At 47.8% G+C, this 27,973-nt stretch overlaps 1 protein-coding gene across 5 annotated transcripts; it reads left to right on the top strand.

Moving 5' to 3' along the window:
- The first annotated feature begins 96 nt into the window (after nt 1-96).
- PPIL6 (peptidylprolyl isomerase like 6) lies at nt 97-27,973 on the top strand. 5 transcript variants are annotated; one of them, XM_057489481.1, is made up of 9 exons: nt 97-424; nt 4,833-4,928; nt 7,101-7,289; nt 10,783-10,845; nt 10,950-11,097; nt 15,339-15,395; nt 21,542-21,677; nt 26,042-26,160; nt 27,720-27,973. In XM_057489481.1, exons 1-8 carry the CDS (start codon nt 155-157, stop codon nt 26,151-26,153), a joined length of 1,071 nt encoding a protein of 356 aa, XP_057345464.1. In that variant the 5' UTR covers nt 97-154; the 3' UTR covers nt 26,154-26,160; nt 27,720-27,973. The 5 variants fall into 5 exon arrangements, with proteins under 5 accessions (XP_057345464.1, XP_057345463.1, XP_036758834.2 ...); XM_057489480.1 differs by having other exon boundaries at nt 27,717-27,973; XM_036902939.2 differs by lacking the exons at nt 26,042-26,160; nt 27,720-27,973 and adding an exon at nt 23,488-23,637.

Raw genomic sequence — 27,973 nt, 5'->3', positions numbered from 1 at the left:
CCTCCCGCCCGGCGGCCCAGCAACAGGGCCAAGGGGGGGAAAGGAGGCCGGGCCGTCTCCGCCGGCCCCGCCCCTCACCGGCCGCCCCGACGCTGGCTCCGCCCCCACCGACCACTCCGACGCTGGCCCCGCCCCTCAGCGGCCGCCCCTGCCAATGGCCCCGCCCCTCGCCGTCCGCCCGGACGCTGGCCCCGCCCCGCTCACGGCTCTGCCCGCCCCCTCCCTGCGAACTACGGGGGCGGGGCCGCGCGGTTGTCCGGGCGACGCGCAGTGTTTGAGCTTGCGGGTGTCCAGACGTCGCATGGCGGGCCCGCTCGGGTCGGGGCCGTGCCGCTCGCAGGCTCCGCCCGAGCAGCCGCTGCGGGTGAAGGTGGTCGGACTCTTCAGGAGTCCCAGCTTTCAGATTGCGAAGGGCGCCGCCGAGGTAACCGCGCAGAGACCCAGGGCCGGCGGCTCCGCCCACACCTGCAGGTGGGCGTGTGGGCGGGGCGAGAGGAGGGCCCCGCTGCAGCCCCGCGGCTGGGGGCGGCCTCCTGGAGGGCTGCCTTTAGGTGGGTCCGGGCGGAGAAAGGCCCACAGGTGGGTGCCCCGCCCGCATACCCACACACTTCATTCCACATTGATTTTTAACTGAATTTCAGATTTTTAAAACTCACGAGAATATTTAGGAAGAGGGTTACAGTATAACCAGCTGATTTTTTACCAACTCCTTCCCCAAGTGGTATCTTTAAAAACTGTTCATTTGGGAAAGCTTTCCGTTGAATTTTCTGTAGCATTCCAACCGAATGAGGTGCTTCAGGCATTTCTTAACAAATGACCCACGTGCTGGAGAATCCAGATATTTCTTTGTAAACACGTGGAATGATAACACTTCAAGCAACTAGGACTTTGACCAGGTCAGTAATGCCGCAGCACACGCACAGCCCGAAAGCAGGCTGAAATGGTGGAGTGCAGAGTTCAGCATGTCTGGGGTTTGCTCCAGAAATGCTGCAGTAGGATTATGCCAAGCTTCTCTCCTTCAAAACCCCCTTAGACTCCAGCACCGTGGTTTATCCATGTTGGTGTCTCCCAAAGTAGCAAGCTGGTTACTTAACACAAAATGTTCCCAAATGGAAAAAAATCTTAATGTTGTCTTGCAGCTAAGCCTGGAAGGGACTCTACCTGCGCACCAGGTGAAACCTCAGCCTGGTCAGAGGAGGGTTCTTGACTGATCGAGAAAGTATTAGCGAACGGGTGTGATGAGCGTAGGTAAGGAAGGAATTCATTAGAGCAAGAGTAGCCGGGAATGGCAGCTTCCAGGCAGGTGGCAGAGAGCAAGAAGAGCAGAGGGACGGAGGGAAGGGCAGCTCACTGAACTCCTGCTCGGCACAGGGCACATCCCCCGCCAACCCCTGAAGCCAGGGTCACTTGGCGTCCAGTGTCTGCTTGAATCTGCACAGCCTAGGAACTGAGCCCCTAAAACCCCAGGATTTGGGGAGCTGCAGAGCACTGGATGGAGTGAGATTATGTTCTAAGAACTTTCCAAAGCAGAGAAAGGAGACTTTCGGGCAGGCTACTAAGGAGATGACCGTGCAGCTGCAGTCCTGTCGGGTCACCCAGGCCATGGGAACGTGCAGGCCCAAATCAGAGCTCTCCGCAGCCCCTCCCTACTTACCTGGAGGAGGAGAGAGAGTGTGAAGACTTGTGCCTAAGTCTAGAAAATTGAATGAAATAGCAAAGTAACAAAGATGCTTACCACTGGGAAAGGGGCCCCTTATTAACCTCCCAACAGGCTTGAAAGAACAGTAAGTTGAGCAGCAAGAAGGCTTTATCTAAGGCAAAGTATACACTCAAGGAAAGGGGAGCGCAGGCAGCCTCAGAGAGGAGGCCCGTTCCAAGGCTTAGGATTTGTGTCTTTTAAGGATTTCAAGAATAGGGTAAAGGGCCAGGGAAGGGTGCCTAGGCTTGACATGTGGTCTCATGATGTCTGTCTCTGGTAAGAGACCATATGACCTTATGTCACCACCCATAGTCCTCTAGATGTTTTGTAAGATAAACTTAAGGAATTTATCGATCCTGTTCTTCTCCAAGGTAGTAGTGGCCCTCAAGCACCGGGACCATACCGTTCAGGACTGCTCGCTCTGCCTAAAGGTAGGGCCAGTTGTTGGCTAATCAGCATGAACTATGTAGGAATCTTACCTCCCAACTCCTTGCTTTTTCAAATGGAATCTTAGCCTTAAGATGGAGTCCCTCCTACTCATACTATACTATTTATATCTCCGCATTTTTCATCATGGGCAGGAAAAATTAATCATGATGCTTGTCCATGCCCCTGCTCAACCTCATTAAGAAGTTCCTGCCTTCTTGCCTGCTCCACGCCCACAGACTAAAAGGGAAATTTGTGTTGATATCGTATTGGAAGTAGTAACTGTCAACCTTAAAACAGTCAGTTGTTTTACCAGCAAAGTACGTTTTCTTCAGGAATAGCAGAGGAACTGCAGTTTGGAACACACAAGCTATGGCAAACCATAGGCAAGTCTGGAGATCAAAGAGGAACTTCACTTTAGAGAGAAAAGCAGGAAGTTGGCAGGTGCTGCTCTGAGAGGAAGGCCATTGGAGGATGGGAGAATTAAGGGTGGTGAGGTTTCTCACTGGCTGAGTCGCTGTGTTTTTTAAGGGCTGAGCTCGCTGCTGGACAGAGAGAAATTCTTCCTTCCTGTGGCTGCAGTTGTAAAATAGGCTTCTCCTGTTGGGAGTGCAAGGTCTTCCCGTTGGGGTGTGAAATTGGCCGTGAGTGCAAGGGCACAGGAGCACCCCAGTCTGGCCTCCTGACTCCATTTAAAAGGTTTACTTTATTCAGTTTCAGTTACTAATTTGTGAGAGAAGTTTGGTTTGCTTCAAGAAGAGAACACGTGATAAGAAGTCTATGAAAATGATACACGCTTCACCAAAATGAGTAGAATTATGGACTGTGTTAGGTGGGTTAATGGAATCAGTGAAGTTTCATGAGTCAGAGTTCATTTAATGAGTTCGAGAGATATTTTCCCCCTTGTTTTTCTTGGGTCCTTTTCTGAAAGCACGCGTTTCCTGCCCCTGCTTCACGCTGTAGAGACGGTGTTGGAAATTCTCTTCTGTAAAGTCCAGATATTAAATTATTAGACCTTCAGGCCACAGGCTCTCAGTCACAACTATTCAGCCTTGTCCTTATGCAAAAGCAGCCACAGACAGTAGGTAAATGAATGGCAATATTCGTGCAACATAATTATGGACACTGAACTTTGACTTGCATATAATTTTCATGCATTTAATTGCATAATTTCATGACATGAAATGTGATTCTCAAGAGCTGCTTAAAAACTGAAAGTTTTTCTTAGCTCTCAAGTCTTACAAAAACAGGTCATGGGACAGATTTGGGCCACTGGCTACAGTTCACCAGCCCCATGTTTAAGTCAAGAAAACGGTGTCTTTATTAGGCTAATAAGGTTAATTTTCCCTTCCTTCAACTTCTGCCTAGTATATAGCTCTATTTGAATATGAAAACCTATCAGTGTAAATTCAGTTAGTTCTATTTTAGTAAAGGTTCCTTGACTGTATTCCCAGCATGAACGTTTTTAAGGAATCCCAGCTGCCTAACTGACTGACAGAGATTCAGATTTGCCAAGAATAAGAGTAAGTTACATATATTCTACTTTGGATAGAATCCTTTCTAGAACAAGCACCAAAGTAGGGAGAGACTACAACTAAGGAGGCTCGATTTGAAATCCGCTGGCCTCATTAGCTATTCCAGGTGGTCCCTCAGTTAGAACGTGGTGGCCTCAAGCCGAGCACAGACACTGGGCTTGAGTCGAGGACACACGTCCTTGGCTGGGTGCGGCCGTCTAAGGGAGCGAGCCCGGTCATTGTTGCCCTCCTCTGCTACCCCAACCCCAGTCTGAAGGCGGGATGCCCTTATGTCCTGGTTTCTCCTGCTTGGAAAACATGCAGCCCTGGTGAAGCAGGCCAGGCCGGTGTCCCCTTCAGGCCCCAACAGGACCTCCAAGCCCCGTCCTTAGTGGACAGCTGCAGCCGCCGGCTGTCGCTCTTCCTGTCGGATGCAGCTACTCCTCACACCTACTTAGGAAGGTGAGGCCTGGGTGTTATTACCTCGACTGTCTTCTCTTACTTGAGGAGGAGGCAGAATATAACATATCAGGAACCAAATCTCTTTTTGACAGGCCCCATTAACCAGGAGGAATTTTCTCATACAGACAAAATAATATATGTTAAATCAAAACATGGCTCGATATCTAAACCTGAACGTGTTTAGTATCTATTTCCTTTTCTCCCAAGGGGTGTAACTATAGCAATGTCCTCTTGGTCATTCTCAATGTATCAGTGAATTAAAGTAATAATGTTTATTTATTTTAGTTAAAAGTATCTGTAGAGTCACAGAAGTTTAGTATGAGTTTAATTTAGGGAAAAACTTGTCCTAAACCAACAGGGAAGATCACAAAAGTATTGGCAGGAAGTCGTTTCTTTGCTCCGTTGTTTATGCAGTTGCTGTGCGTGGGTGGTCCACTCCGAGCCGGATGCTGAGGCCAGTGGGATACAGGGAAGCTAGGACACAGTCTTTGCCCTCGAGTTTGCTTGTCCTCCAGGTCGGGAGACAAGGACGCCTAGCCCCAGTGTGGACGGGGGGGTGGGGTGGGGTGGGGGGTGACTCGCAGGGGGCAAATGCAGGCTCAGGAGCTGGTGGAGGGGCATCTGAGCCCAGCGGTGTGCTCTGCTGTGCGTTGTATCCAACTTCCTGGAGACCTCACGACAACTGGGGCAAAGAACTTACTCTAAAATAATTATTCTGTTTTGAAACCTAGAGTCTGAAGAGTACTTATCCATCCAAGTTTGCGGACCCCGAAATAGTTCCTCTTCAAGAATTTGCATGGGATCAGTATCTACAGGAGAAAAAACGGGTAAAGGATATCTGGGGTGTGGGATATGAGCAGAATTGTGCTTGAATTGTTTATCTGTGCATTCGTTTGGAAAAACTGAAGCAGTAATTTTAATGCAACTAGATTTTACTTCTTTAAGTTGTGTACTTTCCCTAAATTACTAAAGGCTGATTTTAAGACAAAGTGAAACACAGGATTTTCTTTTGGAAAACATGTGATAAGGGTAAGTTTTAAGTCTCTGTGGCTGTTTACTCCTGCTGGTGGTTACCCCTCTGTCCCTGCACGCCGCTTCCTGGGACACCCTAGCACGTGGGCTACAGTGGCCCATCACTCTGCTTGGCCCTTACTCTGGAAGGTTTCGGGGGTGCTCAGCACAGACACACCGAGGGGCTTGTGTGGGGCTGTCGCCTAGAGGAGCTGTGACCGTAGACGCCAAGTTCCCCCAGGGCAGCCTTTTTCTGATGGAAGCCCTGCCCTCTGCCCTCTGCCCGAAGTGCCCCTGGAGAAGCCCGGACCGCGGGCTGGCAGAGCTCTGCTTGTTCGCCTCCTGCCTGTCTTCCCTGGCCCAGGCCTGTAGAGGGCCCCAGTCCCGGTGTCCCCGTCTCACCCCGTCTCCCCACTTCCCCGACGAGAGCAGTTTGGATTGTCCGGTGCTTGGCCACTCACGCATGTCCTGAGGCCCCGAGGTTATTGTGTGGATGGTGCTGCTTTATGAGCACGCTTCGCTCTCTGCTCAGTCACGTGAATGCTGCGAGACTGGGTCACGAATATCATTTGTTAAGCGTCATACCATTTTCAGAGTCGCCATACATTCCCACTGGGATTCAGAAAGAACCGTGGCGGACACCCACACGTGCGGCTTGCATGGCAGACAGCAGTCTAACGACTCGTGTGCAGGCTGATTCTGGGCTGGGGCGACCAGTGGCCCCGTCTGCCTGGGACGAGGGGTTTCCTGAGTGTAGGAGTTCCCGCACTAAAGGTGGGACGGTCCTCGGCAAACTGGGACAGCGGTCTCTGTAATAGAAAATGACACGTTCTTAGTTTTTGTCATCAAACTTGTGTAGTGTCTGCGAGGACGGTGCACTCCACGCCCGGAGAGCCATGACCTCACGTGTGGTTTGTGTCCCTTCCTCTTCCCTGGTCCCACTACCGGAGGCCGGTGTGGCCTGCAGGGCACTTCCACGGCCTCCACGGCCTGGGGCCCCGGCCTCAAGGTGCTTGTCTGCCTGCTTCTCTCAGGGGGCCTGCAGGAGGTCCTGGGTCATGGCTGCTGCTGTCTTGTCACCTAACGGTTGCTTCATTTTCAAGCCAGTGTTCTGTCCTCCTCCAGCGCGTTGTGTCGTGTTACCTATGGGGCTTCCCAGCACAGCTGGGGTGAGGTCTGGGCTGGCCTTGTGTAGCAGCAGGACGTGGCACCACCTGAGGGGCAGCTCCAGGGCCTCTGGAAAGCCTGGCTCTGCCCTCCAGAAAGGCAGCATCTTACTGGCGGGGGGCCCCAGAAGGCCCCAGAAACCACTGGCTCCAGCCTGCTGTCTCGAGGCGGGGGAGGAGGTCTCCTCAGGGACAGAAGACACTCAGACGCAAGGCGTTGACATCATTAGCCCCCGAATAAAGTGCACCTCCTACTGTATTTCTCCCCCCCAGGCGAGTGGAAATACCCACCATTAAACTTTTTCCCCCTTTTAAAGTTTTGTGTCCTATACAGTGTAATCACACTGGCAAGTTTAAACATTCTGCAGTACTGACCCGTGGGCTCTACCAGCGATTATGGGTCAGCATGAACAAGTTCATTCCTTTCCTCGAAGCAGAGTTTCAGAGAGGGCCGCGGGCCACGAGCTATTGGATGTGAAATATGAGCGTACAGAATGCCTTGGAATTGTGCAAAAGCCAGAGACTGCATTTTGTTTTCTAGGGAATATAACAAGAATGCTGTACACACATTTTTGTTACCAGCCACCCATTTTCTATGATTGTGCCATTTCCCAGATGACTTTTGGGTCGTTCGTTGCTTTTGGGGGTGTCAGATTGTTGAAAATATTCTTAAATTCTTTTTGAGAGCAAAATTCTGAAAGATGGCAAAAAATACATTTTTTTAAGATTCAGGCCTAGAGTTGATCCCGAGCTCTGGCTGGTGGGCTTAGCAAGTTGGATTTCTCCCCCCTCATTACGTGTTTCTGTCCTTTTCCTTTACAGGAACTCAAGAATGAAGTCTGGGAATATTCTTCCTACGTGATGTGTTTTGTTAACGATCAGCTCCTGGGGGACGCACTTGACCTTCAGAAATGGGCGCGCAGTGTGTGGGATATAGTTGATTTCAAGCCCCCTGCACTTTATGAGGCACTTACTGTGGATTTTTCTGCTAAATTCTTAAGGGACACCAAGGCAAGTGACACTGATTTTTAAAGGAAAGCAGTGATCTTTGGCCATTTATACTGATGCGGCGTCACTTGCTGATACCCTAACAGGGGCCTTGAAGGAGCAGAAGGACGGGGCTTTAAGTTCTCAAGCCTCCCACACAGCTGGGAAGGGTCGTCCTATGGCAGGGTCGGCTTGGTGCCGTGTGAATCACGCGTCTCCCCCAGCAGGCTGACTGCACAGAGGGAAGCCGCCTGCCTCAAACATTTCTGCTTCCCCGTCAAGATTCATACGCGTTCATCATCCATTTTAAAATAGAAGGATCCCCTCTGAGAAGGCTGAGCCTAACATTCATTCATCCTTAGTACGAAATAGTTTAATTGATACTTTCTAACACCTATGTGAGAGCCTCTGCCCTATGAGAACAGAACGTTTGAGAAGAGAAGTGACATTTTAAAGTGTGACACATGGCTGGTGACCACAGGACTCAGCCAGCTATAGCCCTGGGGAGGCTTCCAGGCAAAGGATAGTCACGAAACGTGAGGTCCAGAGGGTGAGACAGACATGGCGGGGCAGGGGGACGGAATAGAGGCCCAAGTACTTTGCTCAGAAACTTGTAGCAACAACTGCCACATGCTGAAAGTCATCTCATGTCCGTGGTGGCCATGCCCGCAGAGACCTGGGCTAGGCTTTGCGCTGTGGGAAGGCAAAGAGCTCGTCTCATTCAGCCTCACCTAACCACTGCCTCAAACAGAAGCCGAGACGTAGGAGGTGCACAGTGAGTGTCGACTGAACAATGTGCTTGGAAAAGGCTAGAGACACTGTGCGGGGAAGGAATGTGACATTCCCACAGTTAGTTCCCACAGGACAAGGGTCTGGGAGTGCCCGGGGTGCTCTGGGAATGGCAGGGGATGCGAGGAGGCCAGACCCGGTGAGAAATGAGCCTGGGAAGATGAGAGTACCCGTCAGGGTTCTCGGGGCCCACGATACCCAGCCGCTCCGATTAACTTAAGGAGGATGGTGTGTATTGAAAGGATATTGGTAGCCCCACAATTGACAGGAAGGCTGGGGAACCAGCTTCAGAAAGCAGGCGGGAGCCAGGGAAGGCCTGGCAGTGAGAAAACATGGCCCGACTCACTCCCCAGGGCTGTGCAGGTGCAGGTGCCGCTGGCCTTGGGTTTACGCTGCCACCATCTCCAAGCTAACTTCTCAGCCCTCCTTGTGTCTGTCGCCCCCCCCCCCCCCCGGAGGTGCCACGCCCCCGGCAGGAGCACGTGACAGTGGAGCCCGCCTCATAGGCCTGCACCCTGGCTCCCACAGGCTGGAGATGGGGAGTCTGGTCTCCTCAGCTTCTGCAGAGGGTGGTGAGGCCCTGTGGGGTGCTCCCCAAATAAGAAAGGTATGAAGATGTTAAGTAGGGAAAAAAACAAGCGGATCCACTAAAGAAAAGTTCGACTTACTGTCCATTCTGGACTGAATTAAGGAGTTAAATTTTCTTCAGAGGAAAGCTGATTCAACAGAACTTTTCAGAGAGGATGACATAATCCTCTTCACTTTTATGGAAAAATGTGTAGGGCTGTGCAGAAACAGGGTGGAGTGGGGAAGGCTTGGTGGCGGGGCGGCCGTCCAGGAAGCTGCTGTCATCGCCCAGGCTGGTGATGACGACAGCCTGAGTTGGAGGGGCAGTGAGGTGAGGGCCTAGATGCCTGAGAAAATCCTTAGGTCTTTTTGCACAGGGCTAGATTTTTCTTACCGAGGGACTTGCTTCCTTCTGGGTTGGAACAATATACTAGATGGTTATACTTGCATGCGTGGCTGCTAGGGGACGTAACCTGCATTGCATGCATTTGCTCTCTTTCCATTAGAATTCTCAGCATTATCTACTCTTGACAACCACACAGGCCCGATGCGCAGGAAGGTTAATGATGCCTGAATGGACTGACACATTCACAAGTCAACCATGACTTCCAGTATAGCCTTTTTTCTTTTTTAGGGTTTTTAAAATTATTATTAAGGTATCATTGATATACCCTCTTACGAAGGTTTCACTTGAAAGACATTGTGGCTACTACATTCACCCATATGATCAAGTCCACCCCCCCACCCCAGTGCAGTCACTGTCCATCAGCATAGTGAGATGCAACAGAGTCCCTACTTGTCTTCTCTGTGCCCAGTATAGCCCTTTTTCCTCCTGAGCTTGTGAAGTTTACTATATTATGCCACTTATTCTAAAGTAATAATACTCTTTTATAATTAAGAACCTGCTTTACAGAAGCTGAGAGGCACAAACAAATTAATTATAATTAGTATGGATGTAATGCTTCATTCCTGGATGCCAGATAGCACAAGATTATTTCAGTCTTTTAATTAAAATTAAAAAGATTGGTATGACAAAATAATGATGGGCATGTATTTAAAAGTGATTTCATTGTATTTCCTAGATGCTTAAAAATAGGGCAGGGCAAGCCACCTGTTAAATCAGGTGGCATTTTCACATATTGCAATGGTACCTAAGATTGAAATGTATTTCATTCAAAGAGCTCTGCTCCCTAAATGAATGAATGGAGACTAGTGTCTTGCTGTGGGTTTCAGCCCTGGGTAAGTTCGCTATGGATTCAATGTGACCAAAGAAACTGAGAACAACACGTTCTTTGGGGCGAAAGGGTTTATTACCCGGCTTGTTCTCCCGGTGTCTCTGCCTCTGCCCAGAGCACTGGGCCGAGCTCTCTATATAGCGCGATAATGGCTTATTGCCTAAAAGTGTGGAAGTGTAGCCCAGCAACAGGCCAGTTACATCATCAGGCTGTTTAAGTTCAGTGAGGATCCTGGCCGTAGGAACCCCAACTTCCCCACACTAGTGTTTTCATTTTGGAAGTCTCTCTGTAGGACTAGACAAGACCTCACAAATGTTGGCTGTCTCTCCCAGAAAGGATGTCGGTTGAAAACAAGAGCCAGGGGCTTCTGGGAACATGAAGACATGATGGAAGTAACCCCAGAAGCATGGCGTCTGCCCTCTGCACCCCTGGCTCCCCACGACCTCTGGATGGAGTGGCCTCATCTGCCCACTCAGGAAGGCTGTGGCCTGGCTCTGGCTGGCTAGTCTTTGCTATCTCTGAAAATCCAGAACACACAGTAACCAAACCATGGCTGTCACATTGGATGTTATCCCACAATTATTCGGGAAAGAAAATCCCCGGTCTGCTGCTCTTCCCAAAGGGGCTGATGGGTGTTTGATTTCGCGTCCTCATTTGTGAGCTGTGGGTGGCGAGGCCCTGTGTCCTCTGTAGGTTATTCAGAGCTCCACTGAGGGTTTTTAAAGTGTGTTATTTAGATTTAAAGACAATAAAATAAAATGAAGCTTCTTTAAGCCATTCTTTTAATTTGGCTGTTAATATTATCCACTGTTAGTGCTGTTGAAACCTTATCACTGAAAACATTATTCCATTATATTTTTGGTCCTTTCTAAAACTTTCTTCCAAGACATTGACCTGCATTATCTTTTTCTCCCTCATTTTAATAGCATGATTTTGTGTTCTTGGACATTTCTATTGACTTCTGTCCAATTGGAAGATTGGTTTTTGAGGTAAGAGTTTTTTTGTTGCTGTTATTTAGTAAGTTCGGCAGGGGTAGAAATCTGTCAAAATGTTCAATATTTAACCTTTGAAACCTTTTATCTTTATTTTGTAGCTATACTGCGATGCATGTCCCAAAACATGTAAAAATTTCCAGATGTTATGCACAGGAAAAGCAGGGTTTTCGCAAAGCGGCGTCAGACTGCATTACGCAGGCTCAGTCCTTCATCGGGTAGTGCGGAGCGGCTGGGTACAAGGAGGGGGTGAGTTTGAAATCTTAAATACAACTTAATGACAGCTTGAAATCAAAATATTCAGACTTTGATTTATCTACCTGTGTGAAATGCATACAGAATTAGGTACATTTAATATTAGATGTTACATATATTTAAAGGATGTTTTATATGGCAAAATGATTAAAATATTCATACTCTTTAAAAAAATTTCCTGATTTTTAAAGTAAACGAATGTAAAATATATCATACATAATATTCCAAAGTAAGTGATATAAGGAAGCAGGAAAACATTTTATATCAAAGTGTAAATTTAAGTGCTTACCTAAGTAAATAAGGGTGCTTAGAACATTCAGGGCTTTGAAGGAACTAATAGAGGCAGGAATTTGAAAATAGAATAAATGGAAAGCGACACCCTAAAGACGGCACATAGTCACGGCTGAGGAGTGGGAAGGAAAGCATTTTGGCCTGCATTTGTGCTTTCTTTTCAGAGCAGTGGTTTGACTTTTTACAGGCCAGGTGCCTGATGAACAGCACAGAATTGAATTTTGGAAGTCTTTTGGGAGATCTCCCATAGGGAACAATTAGGCAGCGATTTAAAAATAATTGGCTTAGTGTGGAAGGAGATTTGCTTCCTTGAAGTATGCGGAGGCTAAAATTAATAATGTTTAGTTATTTTTCTGCCATCTGGAACATTCTGAGGTTGATGAGGAGAAAAATGTAGATTTAATCCAAGCACCTTGTATGTAAATCTTTTTCCCTCAGTTTCTTCAAAATGAGATATCACTAATATTGTTATTTAGGCTCATTATTTTTCTACTTTATAGATATGTATATAGAATGTATATACCTACATCAATTAACATAGAAAAATTTTAAGGTCTGCCTTCTTTTGCTGCATATTGCTATGCCAGTGTAATTGATTCCCATTGGTAAACATTTGGATATTTTTCAGTGTTGTGTTAGTATAAAACAGCCACCCACTGTCAGGGTCTCCTGACACTTGGCTCGGTGCTGACCCACCGTGCTGGGCTCCCAGATGCCACGTTCCTTTTTGTTTTGGTTTGGTTTTTGATCAGACCTCTCTCATCACCTCCCCGCACCCACTCCTGCCCAGAGCCGAATTTGGGAAAAGTGGGTCATGTTCTTTGCTTGTTTATTTCAAGTAAAACTTTCAAGTCGTAAAGTGCACAGATCTTGGGTCATGTTTCCAGTGAGTCAGCAATGGTAAGGATGGTTTGGAAAAAAAAATCCTGATTACGGATTCAAATCCAAACACACATAGGAGTTGTGCCACCTTGGGTGAGGCACTTAGCATCCCTGAATCAGTTTCTTAGTCAGGAAATGGGGATGATCCTAATATCCCAGGCAGCAGTCAGGATGCAGTGATGTGAAATGCTGGAAGTACTCGGCTCTGTGAACATTCCTCTCCCTTCAGATGTCAGATTCCCAGGGGCTGGGAGTAGATTTTGGAATGCAGGAGCTAATACGGCTTTCATGCTGTGCCTTGGGAAGCCTCCGGGCACTACTGCGTGTCCTCTGGGACCAGAGGCCACCCCCCACCCCGGTCTGCGCTGTCCCCAGCCCGTGTCATCTCCTGCTGACTCCCTCTCACACCCTCTGCTCCACACACTGGCCTCCTCACTGTTCCGAAGCTCATGGAGCATATATGTGCCTTGAGGTCTTTTGCCGTTTCGTCTGGGACACACTCTGCCCGGCTGCTCCCCCAGATATCCCCTTGCCTTTCACCCCCGATCTGGTTCTGATTTTTGCCCCTAGTTCATCTCCGCAAGGACTTATCCAGTCACCTTATTTGAAACTGCCACCTCCCTCTCCGCACACCTGTCCTCACCTGCCTCCCTGCCACTCTCCTAGGGCCTTGCCCTATTTTCGTAACACTTTTTACCACCGGACATGCCGTTATATATTTCTTAGGTAATTTGTTCAGTGTCTGTTTCTCTTCACTAAACTGTAAGTTCCACAAGGTCAGAGATTTTTATCTATTCCAGAACAGTGCCTGGCATATGGTAGGTGCTAAAAAAATACCTGTTAGAAGAATGAATGAATGAACGAGCAGATAGCTAAACAGGAAATGTACATTCCATTCATTTCTAAGGTACAAAGTCAAAGAAGGCACTGAGCCATCACGCCACGTCGGTAGGATTCTCTCTGTGCGGCTCCCCCAAGGCCTACTGCCTTCAGAAGGACCGCTTGGGATATAGTTCAGAACGTTGTACAGCCCCGACGTCATGTTGCACATAATGACAGTGAGGGTGACGCTAATGAGAGGGTGCGTGCCGTGTAAGCACGCGCTGCACCGTGATAGCGGCCACTAGCGGGGAGCAATGTGCTGCGTCAGGCGCTGCCCTGCGCTCCACCCGCATAATCCAACCCTCAGAACCCCCTGGGGAGCACATTGTTCCTGTCCACACAAGAGAGGAAACAGGCTTGGAGGAGGCAGCTGACTTCAAGTTTTAAATCAGAATCATCTGATTTAAAGTTGACTTTTAACCACTATTCTCACTGCTGAGCTTTGGTCTCAGAGCTATAAAAATAACATCAGATATTTAAGGCTGAATTCAAGGGGGTAGGTGATGGTCCCAAGAAGTATTAAGTACCGACTGAAGTGGTGTCAATACAAAATATTTACCTGGGAGAGCTGAAGCCAAGGTGCACGAGCGATGGTGGGCATTGCAGAGGCAGGACAAAGGCGTGTCCCCAGTGTTTGAGTTAGTGGGGGCAGGGACCCACCTGGGCTCATTTGCCTGGGCAGTGCAAACGCTGTGATCGGAAGGAGCTGCTGTTGGGAACCGGGCTTAGCCCCCCGCCTCTGCAGCCTGCTCCTGAGGGCCACCCAGGGCCGTGACTGAGTCATGGGGGGAGTATAAGGTGGAGTGGGGTTGACTTAAGGTTTGTCAATTACCTTCTGAACCAACTTGTGAATAGTGTAATTTAAATGCTGCATGCCTGCCCTCAATTCTCTCCACCTGTATGCTGTGGCAGCGCATTTCTTTGAAAAAGCACGCGGACTTTCATTCTAGATAAATTACTCCTGGTGAGTTCAAATGGCGCAGTCTTTCCAGAGCTCGCAGTGCCCACGGTGTTCAGGGAGCGTGCGCAGGAGAGCAGAGGACGCAGAGGTTTGTGGGAGGCTGGGGCACAGGGCTCGGAGGCTTCGGTTTCCCTAGAGTTGGCTTTGCTCCGCTCTGAGCGGTGAGATGAAAATACCTCGCACCGGCAGGATTCTAGAGTAGGGCGCTCCCGAAGCTAGAATATCGCATAATGCAAAACAGGCCGTACAAATACTTTGTTTAAAAAACCTCATTACATTATAAAGGAACTTCATTTGCACAATACTGGCCAAATAAATCTGTTATAGGTTTCCAAGGAATGAAAATTTGAACATTCGTTCTTTTTAGAGTATCTGTTATTATTGTTGTTCTAAGACCTTACTGTTCTTATTTCCCCCTCAGTTTAATCTTTCCATTTTTCTGAAAAGCAAGACTGTCTTGCCAGTGGGTTTCAGCCCTGGACAAGTTCACTATGGACTCAGTGAGACTGAAGAAGTGACAGTAGAACGTCCTTGGGGTGAAAGGGTTACACCCAACTTTATTCCCACGGTGGCAGGTCAGTCATTAGAATCCCGTCCACTCAGAGCGAGTCTTTAGGCAGCAAGCCCGTCTCTGTCTCTGGGCCTCTCCACCCCGCAGCCGTCTCAGTCTCTGTCCTCGGCGCTGCCACCACTCCAGCCTCTGCTTTGCTCTCCTGCAGCCCTGCAGCGGCGCCACCGTGTCGCCCAGAGCCCTGGGTGGAGCTCTTTATATAGAGTCAGTAACAACGTATTGCCCACACGTGTGCAGTGAGCTACCCAACCAGGGCCAGGTGAGAGTCCTGGCCACAGGAACCTTCATTTTATCCACAAAAATGGACTGTGGAATAACTTGTGAAGTAAGCATAACTGATATGAACACATTTTCTTTAAATGTGACCACAATTATAATTTAATTCATCATTTCAGAGGTTTTGCATTATAATTTAACCTACCTCAGAGAGCTACTATGAGGGAATAAAATGGGATCACAAATGTAAAAATGCTTAGCAAATGCAAATAAAATTATTAGATTAATATTTTCACAGTGTAGATATTGAACGATCATGTAACTTAGTTGAGTCATGTAAGTGGAATCATAATTTAAAGCATTTTTTCTGCCATTACTATATTCTCTTTCTTAGTCTCAGAATTCTTATGTTTGCTTGCCATTATTTTTCAGATATAGTAGCTGGAAAAGGAGATGGGGGAGAGTCAATTTATGGACCAACATTTGAAGGTATGCATCTTTCAATTTTGTCTGTCATATATTAGTTGATTATTCAAATCTAAAGGACTGGAGAATTCACAGCTCCAAGTAAGACAGTATTTGGAATAACAGACCAAAAGTACACAAACTAAAAGTGGGAGTTAAAAATGGGGTAGCAGCACCCTGGTCCAGTCGGGAACAGCCTTGTATGCCTATTATTCTTCAGTTGCCTAATTATATTATTTTTTTTTAGGATAAATCCCTAGAATTAGTATTGTAGGGTCAGAGGGAGTTTGTATTTTTGAGGCTTGTGACATACTGTGTTCACACTTAGAGCTGGTACTTGTGCCAAGGCCTTGGGTTGCACTGATGTTTGCAAACTTCTCAAAAACAGACACAACCAGACATTGTGAGCCTTCTGTTGGTGGAACACACCACCCAAGGGACGGGGCTGACAAATGAGCCTCTGGTCCCAGCCGCCAGTTTATAATAAATCAAGCCAGTTCTGCCCTAATGTGGTTTTAAAATTTCTGCACTATGCAAAATCCTATTAAGACTGCTGTTGGGGGTCCTGGGGAAGATGGTGGAGGTGGTGGTGGTATAGTTTTTGAATTTTTTCGAATTCCAATAATTAAACAAAATAATTAGATAGAAAGACTAAAATCCCATGGACAACATCTACAGCAAAACTAGGTGACAAGGTATCTACCTGAACTGCAAAACTCAGACAAATAGGACACACTACCAACAGCTCTGAAACCACCATGGGAGAAAGTAGGGCATCCGGCAGGCCTGGGAATGGAACCCCAAATAGCCCGTCGTGGGTGAGTGCAGGGGGCCCTAGGAAGGTCTGGAGGGGCTTGAGCGCTCTAACCTCCCAGACCTCCCCAGACTGGTCTGACGAGGCTCTCCCAGAACTGCCCCGCCCTGAGAAGGAACTGCCGATAATAGGATCGGAGCCCTGCAGGATGGGGCAGCCATGATCAGAGGGGATGGGAACAGAGCCCGGAGGTCAGCACGCATGTGGCCGTGGTGTGGAACTGCGAAAACAGCGCAGGAGGGACTTTGAGATTGTTGCATATGGAATGTGGGAAAAATTAAGTGAGCAATTATAGGATAGTCTAATTTTATCACTTCCTGTGTCCTTGAGAAGCAGGATTTTCAATGTGGGAGAAAGAAGAGAGATGAAATAGGACAGAGGCTAATAAGTAAACTATTCTGTAATCCTGAATTTATGTGTGTGTGTGTATATATATATATATATATATATATATATATATATACCTGTTCACTGAACTGGTCTGTAAACAGCGACCCACCCAGTAGCGATATACACTCCTAGCATTTAGATTATTGTTTCAAAATGTCATTTCTAAGTTAAAGAAGGCAGGTTCCTGGGAGAAATGGCAGATTCCAGTTACATTCCAGTGAAATAAGCCTGGAACCTCACGTGCAGTCGTGCTGTTGAACAGCCGAGCATTGGTAATGAGTCACTAGGGTCGTGCCAAGGCCTTGGGTTGCACTGGTGTTTGCAAACTTCTCAAAAACAGACATGACCAGACATTGTGAGCCTTCTGTTGGTCGAACACACCACCCAAGGGATGGGGCTGACAAATGAGCCTCTGGACCCAGCCACCAGTTTACAATAAATCAAACCAGTTCTGCCCTAATGTGGTTTTAAAATCTCTGCACTATGCAAAATCCACAGGACTTATGGCAAAAATGAGGTAGAGTCTTCCTCAGTGACACCCTGAAGTATAAGACAGGAACCTTATAAAAACCGTAACACACATCCAGTTAAAAAATGGGCAGAGGATCTGAACAGACACTTCTCCAAAGAAGAAATTCAGATGGCCATGAGGCACATGAAAAGATACCCTAATTCGCTAATCAGAGAAATGCAAATTAAAACTACAATGAGGTATCACCTCACACCAGTAAGGATGGCTGCCATCCAAAAGACAAACAACAACAAATGTTGGCGAGGATGTGGAAAAAGGGGAACCCTCCTACACTGCTGGTGGGAATGTAAATTAGTTCAACCATTGTGGAAAGCAGTATGGAGGTTCCTCAAAATGCTCAAAATAGAAATACCATTTGACCCCAGGAATTCCACTCCTAGGAATTTACCCTAAGAACGCAGCAGCCCAGTTTGAAAAAGACAGATGCACCCCTATGTTTATCGCAGAACTATTTACAATAGCCAAGAAATGGAAGCAACCTAAGTGTCCATCAGTTGATGATGGGATAAAGAAGATGTGGTACATACACACAATGGAATATTATTCAGCCATAAGAACAAAACAAATCCTACCATTTGCAACAACATGGATGGAGCTAGAGGGTATTATGCTCAGTGAAATAAGCAGGTGGAAAAAGACAAGTATCAAATGATTTCACTCATCATAAGAACAAAGAAAAAAACCTGAAGGAACAAAACAGCAGCAGACTCACAGAACCCAAGAATGGACTAACAGTTACCAAAGGGAAAGGGACTGAGGAGGGTGGGTGGGAAGGGAGGGATAAGGGGGGAAAAGAAAAGGGGCCTTACGATTAGCAGACATATTATGTAGGGGGTGCAGGGGAAAGGCAGTATATACAGAGAAGACAAGTAGTGATTCTACAGCATCTTACTACAGTGACGGTAATGGGGTATGTGGGGGGGACTTGGTGATGGGGGGAGTCTAATAAACGTAATGTTGGTCATGTAATTGTAGAGTAATGATACCAAAAAAAAAAAACTATAACACAGTTTACATGCATCATATGGTCAAGAAACACGTAACAGCCGTAGTAAATGCGGCACTCTGCCCCGCAGACCTGACATGCACGGAGGGGCAGCCTGTGAGTGGTTCTGCTGTGGTGGAGGACGGGTCCCTGAAGGTGGAGACAAGTTCTGACACCTGATGTGGGCGGACGTGGCTCAGAACACGGTGTCGGAGGTCTGGTAGATGTCTGAGGCGTGTGTGTCCCTGTGCAGCTCTGTTCACCTGGTGTTTCTCCTGGAGGGAATTGCCTATAAGCAGGGGTGGGAGTCCTTATGCTCAAGTCTTTCCCTAATATATCAGTCAAGTTGGAACAAATTTGCATTTTTCAACACAAATATCATGGCCGAGCTGACAGCACAGAGAATAGAGAAGCATTCTGGGCTGCACGTGTGTGCGATCGGCAAACTGCAGACCCGGAGAAATTAAGTAGCTCAGGGTCACTAGCAGACAAAGCATGAGGCAAAAGGAGCATTGGTCGAACCTGCTCTTTAAAAGAGACTGAAAAGGCAAAACAAGGCTTTTAAAATGGGAAGGCCACCCACCCCACGAAGCCTGGGGTTGGCCTTCTCGGCCTGAGTGGTGGATGAAGGGTGTTTGCCCATCTCCCCACCTAATGATAACTCTGCATTTATTTTCTGTGGCTTTTTGTGTCTCTATTTTAATACAATAAAAAGTTTTTAAAAATAGTAATATTGAGCCGGTGGAAAAGTGAAGGGAATTTTTATCAAATGAAAGCACTCCAGGGACACAATTCATTTGTTCATTCATAAAACAAACCTCTTAGTTGGCTAGGACCTTAGGAAACAAAGGTGGGACGATCAGGTTTCCACCCTCAATGGTTTTGTGGTTTTGGGTTGCCAGATGTTAAAACATAAACCACTAGCGCTAAGAAGGAACCAACCAAGCACAGTGCGGAAGGGGACGGGGGCCTGGGAGAGCCGGCGGTGGGGGCCCAGGGCAGCTTTTGAGCTGGGTCTTAAAATCAGCCATTGCAGTTGGAGAAAGGGTGTTCCTGGAATGTGTTCTGGCTCCCTCGTTCCGGACGAGACTCCCCCGCGTCTCCCCCCGGCCCCGAGGCCATGACCGCCTCACCCATGAGCCTCTTGGAGGCGTGGACTCCGAGCTTGGGCCTCTCTTTGGAAAGTGTTTTTCAAATTGTTGCAAATCTCAAAAGATTTTCCAATATATTTACTGAAAAAAGTCTGTGTTGAGTGGACTCATGTCATTCAGACTTAGGTTGCTCAAGGATCAACTGTAGTTCCTTATCCCAGTTGGACATGGGTGTGTGTGTGTGGCGGGGTGGTTGTTGATTTAAGGGTCAGGTTCTTCCTATCCTCAAAAAGATGATGTGAGCAGACTACATTTTTATGTAACTCGGAAGTGCCAAGCTCGATACTCACACTCGGATTGCCGTGGGCATTCAATAAGTATTTACTGGATGAACAAATGTTGAATTAAACCTTGGGTTTTCATTCTCGATTTTAATATTGTTCCTTTGGTGAAAATATTTCTCTCTCTACTGATGTAAATATATAGTATTAGGATAGCCGTTTTTTAATAAAGCTTTTCCAAAGAAAAAATTTTAAACTTTTTATCTTGAATTGTACCATGCTGTCGGCTCTCGTGTTTTAGTGACAGCCTGCTCTGCGGGGCACGGCTGGGGGACCGCCCCGCTCCCCACGTGCGCAGGTGAAGCAGGTGCCAGCAGCCCGTCCTGGCACAGCTCGCGTCGGGTTTATGTGGGCAGGGTCCCCGCTTCTTGTGGTTCTGGGCTGAGGCCCTGGCAGTGACTGTGGGAGGACAGGGCGGGGAGGGATGGCCCCGCCGCCCCCCCAGTGGGCGTCCTGTTCCACGTCAGCGTTCTGTGCTCACAGAATCCAGGGCATCGTCTCTCAGAGTCACACGTTTTTTTCACGTCCACACAGTTTGAATTTGTAAGTCAGGACCACCTAGACCTTTGAAAGTCCCCTAGAGCCGCAGTTTCCCAGCTGTTCTCTAAGGATCCCCCCACGGGGGGCTGAGAGGTGTCAGGGTCCAGGCCGTTTTCTCTGTGTTGTACGTGGGCTTTCACACTGGCAGCATTTCTGCAATAGGTACTACAATTAACTGCTTTAAAAATTATCCCACAATCACCAAATTTTTAATGAAAATGTTACAGCTCTAAGTTTTCTTTCCTCTTACAGAATTTAAGAGAAATTAGTCGTAATATTTAAGAGCAATGACAAATACCATTTTGTTAAAATGGAATCTTTGGACAGATTTCTATTCCATGCAATTTTCCTTGAAGTTGGTGGGGTATTTCTCTATTCCACTGAAATGAATATGGAGCATCAGTGTGATTATATGGCCTTGGTTGTATGAAAACACCTCACTCACATTTAATAAGATTTCAGAAGTCTTTTTTCACTTTGCAATTTAACAATCTAAAAGTAACTACAGCGCATCTATGGCTAATTGCTTAGTTGGCTTAGCTTGGAAACTTAAAATAACAGCGATTGCAGACTAAGAAAATCTTATTGACAATTAATAGTCACATCTCTCCCTAGTTCCCAGAAATGGATAAAGTTGCTGAATTAAAACATTTACTGAAATTCTCTTCCACCACCTCCTTTTGTGTTCTGAGTTTGGGGGCAAATCTGACTTTGTCCTGGGGAGGGTCCTTCCTGAAGACAGCAGCCTGATAACCACCATCCACCCTTTTACTCGTTAAGCTTGCCCTAAGAAAAACCACTTCCCAAAAAATCTTGGTCAATCAACATAAGTTTCGAGATTAAAATTTATTTAAAGACTACGAAAAATAAGCATAAACTGATTTCCTTTCCTCATTAACATGTAGGGCCACACATATGCCAGGTAATATGCTAGGAGGCCCTGGGGGTAAAATGATAAAGGAATGAGATCCCTGCCTTTGCCTGCTAGAGAGGAAACCACCACAAGGGGGTAAAAAGACTACATGGGGTCGTCAGAGGTGCTGTGAGGGGCAGAGTCACGTCTGTGAAAGCCTCCTCGGAGGACGTATTTTTAACTGATGACGTTGGTTGTTTGAATAAAACACTACTGCCCGAATAGTACAAGGAGGGTTGCTGACTTTTACTTCTAAACAAAGCATGCGCCTCCTTTTACATCATCGATTTAAAGTGCTCCCCTCTACATTATTTTCTTAGCACACTGTTTTTAGCTATGGTTATAATAAACTAAAGTAAATTATCAAATAGTTCTAAGACTTTACAGCTTTTTAAACAGCCCAGATGAATGAAAGGAAAATGAAACAAACAATATTTACAGTGTGGAATGAATTGATAGATGTGGCTAAGAGCCTTGTTACCAAGGGCCCTGTGTGTGCTCTATGTGTTACAATTGAGAGAATAGAAATATTTTCATGACTTAACTGTTTGTTGTCTTTTTTAGATGAAAACTTTTCAGTTCCTCATAATAAAAGGGGAGTTCTCGGAATGGTCAACAAAGGCCGTCACAGCAACGCATCACAATTCTACATCACACTGCAGCCAGCTCCCTACCTCGATAGAAAATATGTGGCTTTTGGGTATGTACATTGTAGGTTTGTCTGTATAGTGTTCATATAAGTAAAAATGTGACTCAGAAAGATTTAGGTGATTATGGTATGAAGTCTGTGGGTAACGAAAGATAGAACTTACAAGCAAAAGTATTACAAATGTGGACAAATGTGGAAAAGATATTTCATAAGAAGCTTGCTACCTATAAAAAACACAGGAACCATTTAGTCACAGCCATTACAATGTTCTGTCTAAGCATCTATCCATCCATCCTTCTTATCTTTAGTCTCAAGGACATTAGCAATTTTTTGTTTGTTTGTTTTTTGTTTTTTGTTTTCAATCTACAATTACATGAAGAACATTATGTTTACTGGGCTCCCCCCTTCACCAAGTCCCCCCCACATACCCCTTCACAGTCACTGTCCATCAGCGTAGTAAGATGGACATTAGCAATTTTTGATTGCTATAAATAATGCCATAGTGCTTAATAGTGTAGATATGTTTACGTGGCAAGATGTTATCAGCAAGATGCTTATAGGCACGTGGACCTACAGTGGGCAGTGAATGCGTTCTTCTCCGCTCCAGTGTCTCATGTCCACACGCTGGCTGAAATCAATGTAAGCTGAAGCTAACCTCGTCTTTCCTGACGTGATGTAAAGTATGAGAAATTTTCTGAATAGGTATTAGATTATTCCAGCCATTCCATAGGTTTAATTACTGACTCTTTATCCCATGAAGAAGTTTCATGCCAGTGTTAATTTTAACCACAATTATTCCTTCAGTGGAATGCAGGTGGCATTTCCACGTTGAAAAAACAAAGTATATTTTCATCTGTAGGAGATTTCTCTGAAGAGATGGTTTTATATTAATAGATGCATAACCTAAAAATATGTGTTGTCCTCCATTTTTCCTGGTCCTAATAAACTCTATTCTGATTTTGAAAATGCATACTTCAACTATTTTTAAATCCAAATAACCCTCATAGTTTCTTGGGTCATTTAAATATCTTCCTGTTATCTTGCTGATACTATCTCTACCTTCAACCACATGCTTAGTTGATCCTTTATATCTTTCCAAAAGGTACTTCTCTCGAACATAAACAGGACTACTTGCAATGTGTAATGCCTTCTCTATGGTGCCCACCCCAGATGCAGTGCCCCGTCTAGTGTGACATTCCAGGACCTTCCCTAACTGGCCCTGCATCTGTCCTCAGCCCGCACCTCTGCGAGCTCCCAACTCGTTCGTTCGGCCAGCATTTTCTTAGGTCTTACCCTCCGCCAGTTGCAGTCCTCGGTCCCGGGCAAGGACCGCTGCAACACAGTCCCTGCCTTTGGGTGCCTAGTGTGTTAGCCAGCCAGCAGCCGGAGGACAGGACACCCAGGCTCTGCCATTCCATAACTCATGCTCTGGGGGTGTGGAGGGGGGCAAGACGGAGCCCTCCAGCTCCTTTCATAAAAGCAGAGCAGGTGCTCATGGACGGCAGTGCAGGGGAGAGGGGCTTCGGCTCCTGGTGGCAGCTCTTTTCCATGGGATTCACCTTCCTTGAGGGGAGTCTCTCTAAATGTGGGTGTCACCACGACCCCGGCCTTGGGAGGCTGCTGCACCTCTTCCGTTGTTCTAGTCCAGTGTGGTCTCCATTTATCCTCAAATCTCCAAATCACAGCCAAGTCTGGGCTGAAATATTTAAACAAGCCCTTTTGGAGCACTAGAGAAGAAGCAAAGGGCAAGTCCGTCATAGGCGACTAGGCGATCTGGCGGAGTGTGGTCCTTCATGGACACCTTCCTTCCCAGGCGTGGGGCTGCCTCTAGTGGAAGTTGCTTTTTCTCCTGTCCTCTCAGAGCATCCCCAGCTTTATCTGAGCTTCTGGAAGCCCAGACGCGGTTGGTGAGGCCAGAGAGGTGCAGCAGTTTCCTGTCTGAGACGGACCCTCCTTCTGAGCCCTAGACTCTGGTACCTGAACTGACCCCTTCTTCAGGTAGATGCCACTGGGAGCACCCCACGGGGGAGACTGCATCACCCACCGTCTTGCCTTCTGGTTTCAGAGGGAAAGATACCAAAATACAAGCCTGGAAGATTCCCCTTCCTGCATACACAGAAGGGGAGTCTCTTGGGGTAGGGGAATTACTTTCATTCCAGGAACCCCTGAATGGGGGCCGAGTCCTGGAAAGCTTTATGGGAAGATGGGCTCAGTATGGAAGTCAGGCAGAAGTTAGCTGGGTGAAGAAGGCTGGCATCAAAATGAGTAAACTCAGTCTTAGGAAGAGTGGAGAGCCCTCTTAGTCAGGGGCTGAGGGGTGCGGGAGCGCCTTCTCCGCGTGTCTCTGGGCCTGGCGAGGGCTTACTGCCCGGGAAGCTCAGAGAGAGTGCAGGCCGGAGGAGAGGAGCCGGCCAGGGCCCAGCGGGCTGGGGTGCGGGGCTGCTGAGCGCGGACCCCCACCCACAGCGATGGGAAGCCATGGGCAAATTTTAAGTTGGGAGCCACACGACCAGCTTCTCATTTTGAAAAAAATCTTAGCAGAGGCGAGGAATTAACTGACAAAGGATGAAAACAGGTGGGAAGGCTGGTAATAGGCCACAAAGAAGTCCTGTTCCGAGACACTGGCAGTACTGATGGGCAGGGGCCACATAGAGAACTCAGGAGCTGCTGGAAGTCGGATTCAGCAGGACTTACTGACTATTGGGATGGTGTGGTGAGGTCGGACAGTCTAGAAGAGGGGAGCCTAGTGTGACTTAGTGCAGACATGCAAATTTACTCCAATCTGTGCTGCCCAGTATGACAGCCACTAAGCCACATGTAGCCTTGAGCCCTGGAAATGTGGCTGGTGCAATGGAGAAACTAAATTTTATTTAATTTTAATTAAGTTTAAATAGCCATATGTGGCCACCCCATTGGGCAGCAAAGGTCTAGAGGAACTCTTAGGATCTTAGAACTGGTCAGATGGTCAGTGCCACTCACCAAGATAGAAAATTCAAGGAGGACATGGGTATGAGGGTCCTGAATTCAGGACGGACAAGTTATGTTTCAGATTAAGGTACCTATTTGACAGGCAGGTGGCCACTCCTGAATACCAGGAGCAGGCATGCACACTGGCGAGGGCCAGAGATGGAGGTTTGGACGTCGTCACCATGGCAGCTGAGCTGCAGCCAGACCGGAGGGCCATCGCGCCCAGGATGGCCTCTGGGCTCATCTTGCTGCCTGCCTCCAGCCTGCCGAAGGCCTAGTCGAGGCTTAGATCAGAGGCCTCCCTGGTTACCAAAGCCAGACTCCACCCTGTCCTCTTGGGCTCACTGTGAACAACTGAAGTGGGGACTGGGACTCGCTTGCCTTGTGCCCTCACGTTTGTCCCATGGACAGGTGCACACAGTAGGTGCTCATTCGATGTTTATGAAACCACTTTGGAGAAAAGTCTTCACATGCTCTTTGGACAGAGATGCATTGGCCCTTTTATCTCCTGCTCATCATCCTTGGAATGTGCCTTGCGTCCTGGTGACGGTCTCTAGATGGGGCATCAAACACAGAGCCCGGGCAGGCATAGGACTGGGGCAGTCAGTGGCAGCGTGGCCACGTCTGCATGAAGGCTCAGGAAATGGGAATGGCACCCGGCCCGCAGCCCCTGCCTCAGTGCAGACCCCACAGGGGCGCCGTCCTGGGCGTAGGGCTCTCCTTCCAGCCCCTGCTGCCCATTTACATGAGAAACAAGAGGTCTAGCTACACTGGGAGGTCAGCTGGGGTCAGAAGCAACGTCCACTACCTCAGGTGTGCAGAGGTGGGGAGGGTGGCTGATTAGGGAGGTGCCTACTATGTGCTGGGCATTGTTAGGCTGTGAGCACAGAGCCAAAGCCTGTCCTCTGTCCTCAGGGGATAGCCGGAAATGAGTCGAAGCAGCAAGCAAATGAATGTCAGTCCAACCCTGATCACCCCTCCTAAGGCACGAGGTAGTGACCTGGGCAGGGTGTCTGGGAACCATCCCACGGCTGAGCTCTGAAGGAAGCCCAGAGGGGGGCCAAAGGCAGCCAGAGCAGGAGCAAAGGAGACAGCTGGGGTGGGGGCGCGGGGTGTCTGCTGCCAGAGAGCCACGGTGGGAGGTCACCCCCAACCTCCCCAGAGCCATAGAGACTTCGCCTTTTGGAAAATAATTGCAGTGTTTTAAGCAGGGAGGTGTGATCAGATGTGCAGTTTTATAAGTTCGGCAGCCAGCAGTGAGGACAGCAGACAGGAGGGCCCGGGGCAGACGCGGGGGACACACATCCACAGCTATTGGACACGTTTTCGGCTGATGCTGATTTAACTTGTGGGGCGTAGCCTTAGCTAAGCCAGACAGGCCTTAACTTGGGCATGTAAACGAAACGTGAAAATGTGTTATTAAATTCCCCATTTTTTCTCCTACGTAGGCAGTTGATTGAAGGAACGAAAGTTCTTCAGCAACTCGAGCTGATTCCAACAGAGAATGAAAGACCAACACAGCAATGCATAATCATCGACAGTGGAGATCTTTACGCCTGATTTTCGGGTCATTATTTTCTGACAATTATGTATCTGATCAGCTGTTCTTAGGTTTAATTAAACAGTGCTCGACAAAATAAAAGCTGCAGCTGACACAGCAGGGAGGCTCACCCAGCACCCAACACCCTCCCCACTTTCCTTTTGTGCCTCTGCCATGCAGACCATGACAGCAGGGCACCCAGTTTCCAGCCTCCTCTGCAGCCAGGAGGGCCAGGGGACGGTGAGGCAGGGCAGCCGGCAGTCCTGCCCCTCTCCCGCCACCTAACCTTGACCGCAGAGAGGCTGGGCCGTGAAGGAGACGCGGGAGAGCTGCAGAGGCGGCAGCGCCAACTCTCGAGTCGCTGAACGAGGGCCAGCAGCTGCCACCTATGTCCGGACCTCTCAGTACTTGAGACAAATAGACCCTGTTCGTTTGTGTTACTGTCAGTTTAATATCTTGCCACTTTAGCAGCAGTACCTAATGGCCTCCGGATCCTAAAACATTTGTAACAGAATCATGCTGTTTGTAACTACATTTCTGCTGTGAGAAATTTGGTAAATAACCAAAAGAGAAGCAATAGCAAAAAAAAAAATCGTGATATTTCATTGTTTATACATAGCATTCAGGAAAGGGTATACATTTTGGATGTTTTTACATGTCAGGAAAAGATGCTTGTCTCTGGGCCACACCAACTCCGTGCAAATCAACAGCTTGGGTTGGTCATCACCATCCAAACCTGGTGTGGTTGATTCTCTGTGTTATTGGGGATCCTGCTGTATCAGCTGCTCCTTAATCTGAGATCCTCAAACCCATGTCACCTGGGGTGCCTTTTAAAGAGACTGGGGGAGCCTGTCGGCGGCTGAGTCAGTGTCTAGCAGGGTCCAGGATTCGTGCATTTGTCCAGCTTTCTCCCCAGGAGTTCTTGTTTTGCCAGCAGAGAGCTCGTCATTTGCGAGTCAGCATAGGTGTGAGCAGCTGGTCTCGGCCGCTTTGTGAAATCAGTGATGTGCGGAACCTGTTAATGGTGACCTTGGCCCGCGGCTGCCAAGCTGCCGTCCCACCCAGCTCTGCTCACAGCCACTTAACTTTCCTGCTCCAGTGATCCCTCTTTGAGCCAATCTTCAGGAGACAGGCCCTAATGGACTTGGGGCTTGCAAAAGGGAGGCATATGCTTGTTTTTTTTTTAACTTTGCATTTTGAAATGATTGTAGATTTTCTGGAAGTTGCAAAAATAGCACAGCTCAGTCCTGTGTACCATTCATCCATTATCCTCAATGGGAACATCTTACATAACGATAGTACGATTATCAAAACCAGGCAATTGACATTGGTACAATGTGTGTGTGTCATTTTATCGTGGGTAGTTTTGTGGGACCGACACCACAAGCAAGACAGAGAACCACAGAGACCCCCCGTGGGCAACCCCTTTAGAGTTAGACCCACTTCCTTGCCCCTGACCATCTCTAACGCCTGACAACTGGCATGTGCTTGTTTTTTTAGTGCTTTGTTGCTCTATGTCATACGCTTTTATTCTAACCTCTGAGGTGAATGGGAAAAGCATGGTGCCTCTGTCACATTTTCAGCAGACCCGGAGGCACCATCGTGTGAAGAATGCGTGTTCTCGAGCCTGCCAGCTGGGTTGGAGTCCGGGCTCCGCCTCTGCCCACCTGCACACATCCAGGCACGAACGTCACTGTGCCTCTCTTTCCTCACCTCATCTCAGGAGCGCCTACCACACTGCGTTGTTGAGAGGGTTCAGGGAATCGGTCGTTTGTATCCAGGACCTGGAAGAGGACCTGCTGTGCTATGAGGGCTCATTAAACGTGTGCTCAACAAATGA

Source organism: Manis pentadactyla, chromosome 12 (assembly GCF_030020395.1).
Source record: "Manis pentadactyla isolate mManPen7 chromosome 12, mManPen7.hap1, whole genome shotgun sequence".
Classification (NCBI taxonomy): domain Eukaryota; kingdom Metazoa; phylum Chordata; class Mammalia; order Pholidota; family Manidae; genus Manis; species Manis pentadactyla.
The sequence above is the reverse complement of the archived record's forward strand: the minus strand, read 5'-3'. Positions and strand labels throughout refer to the sequence as shown.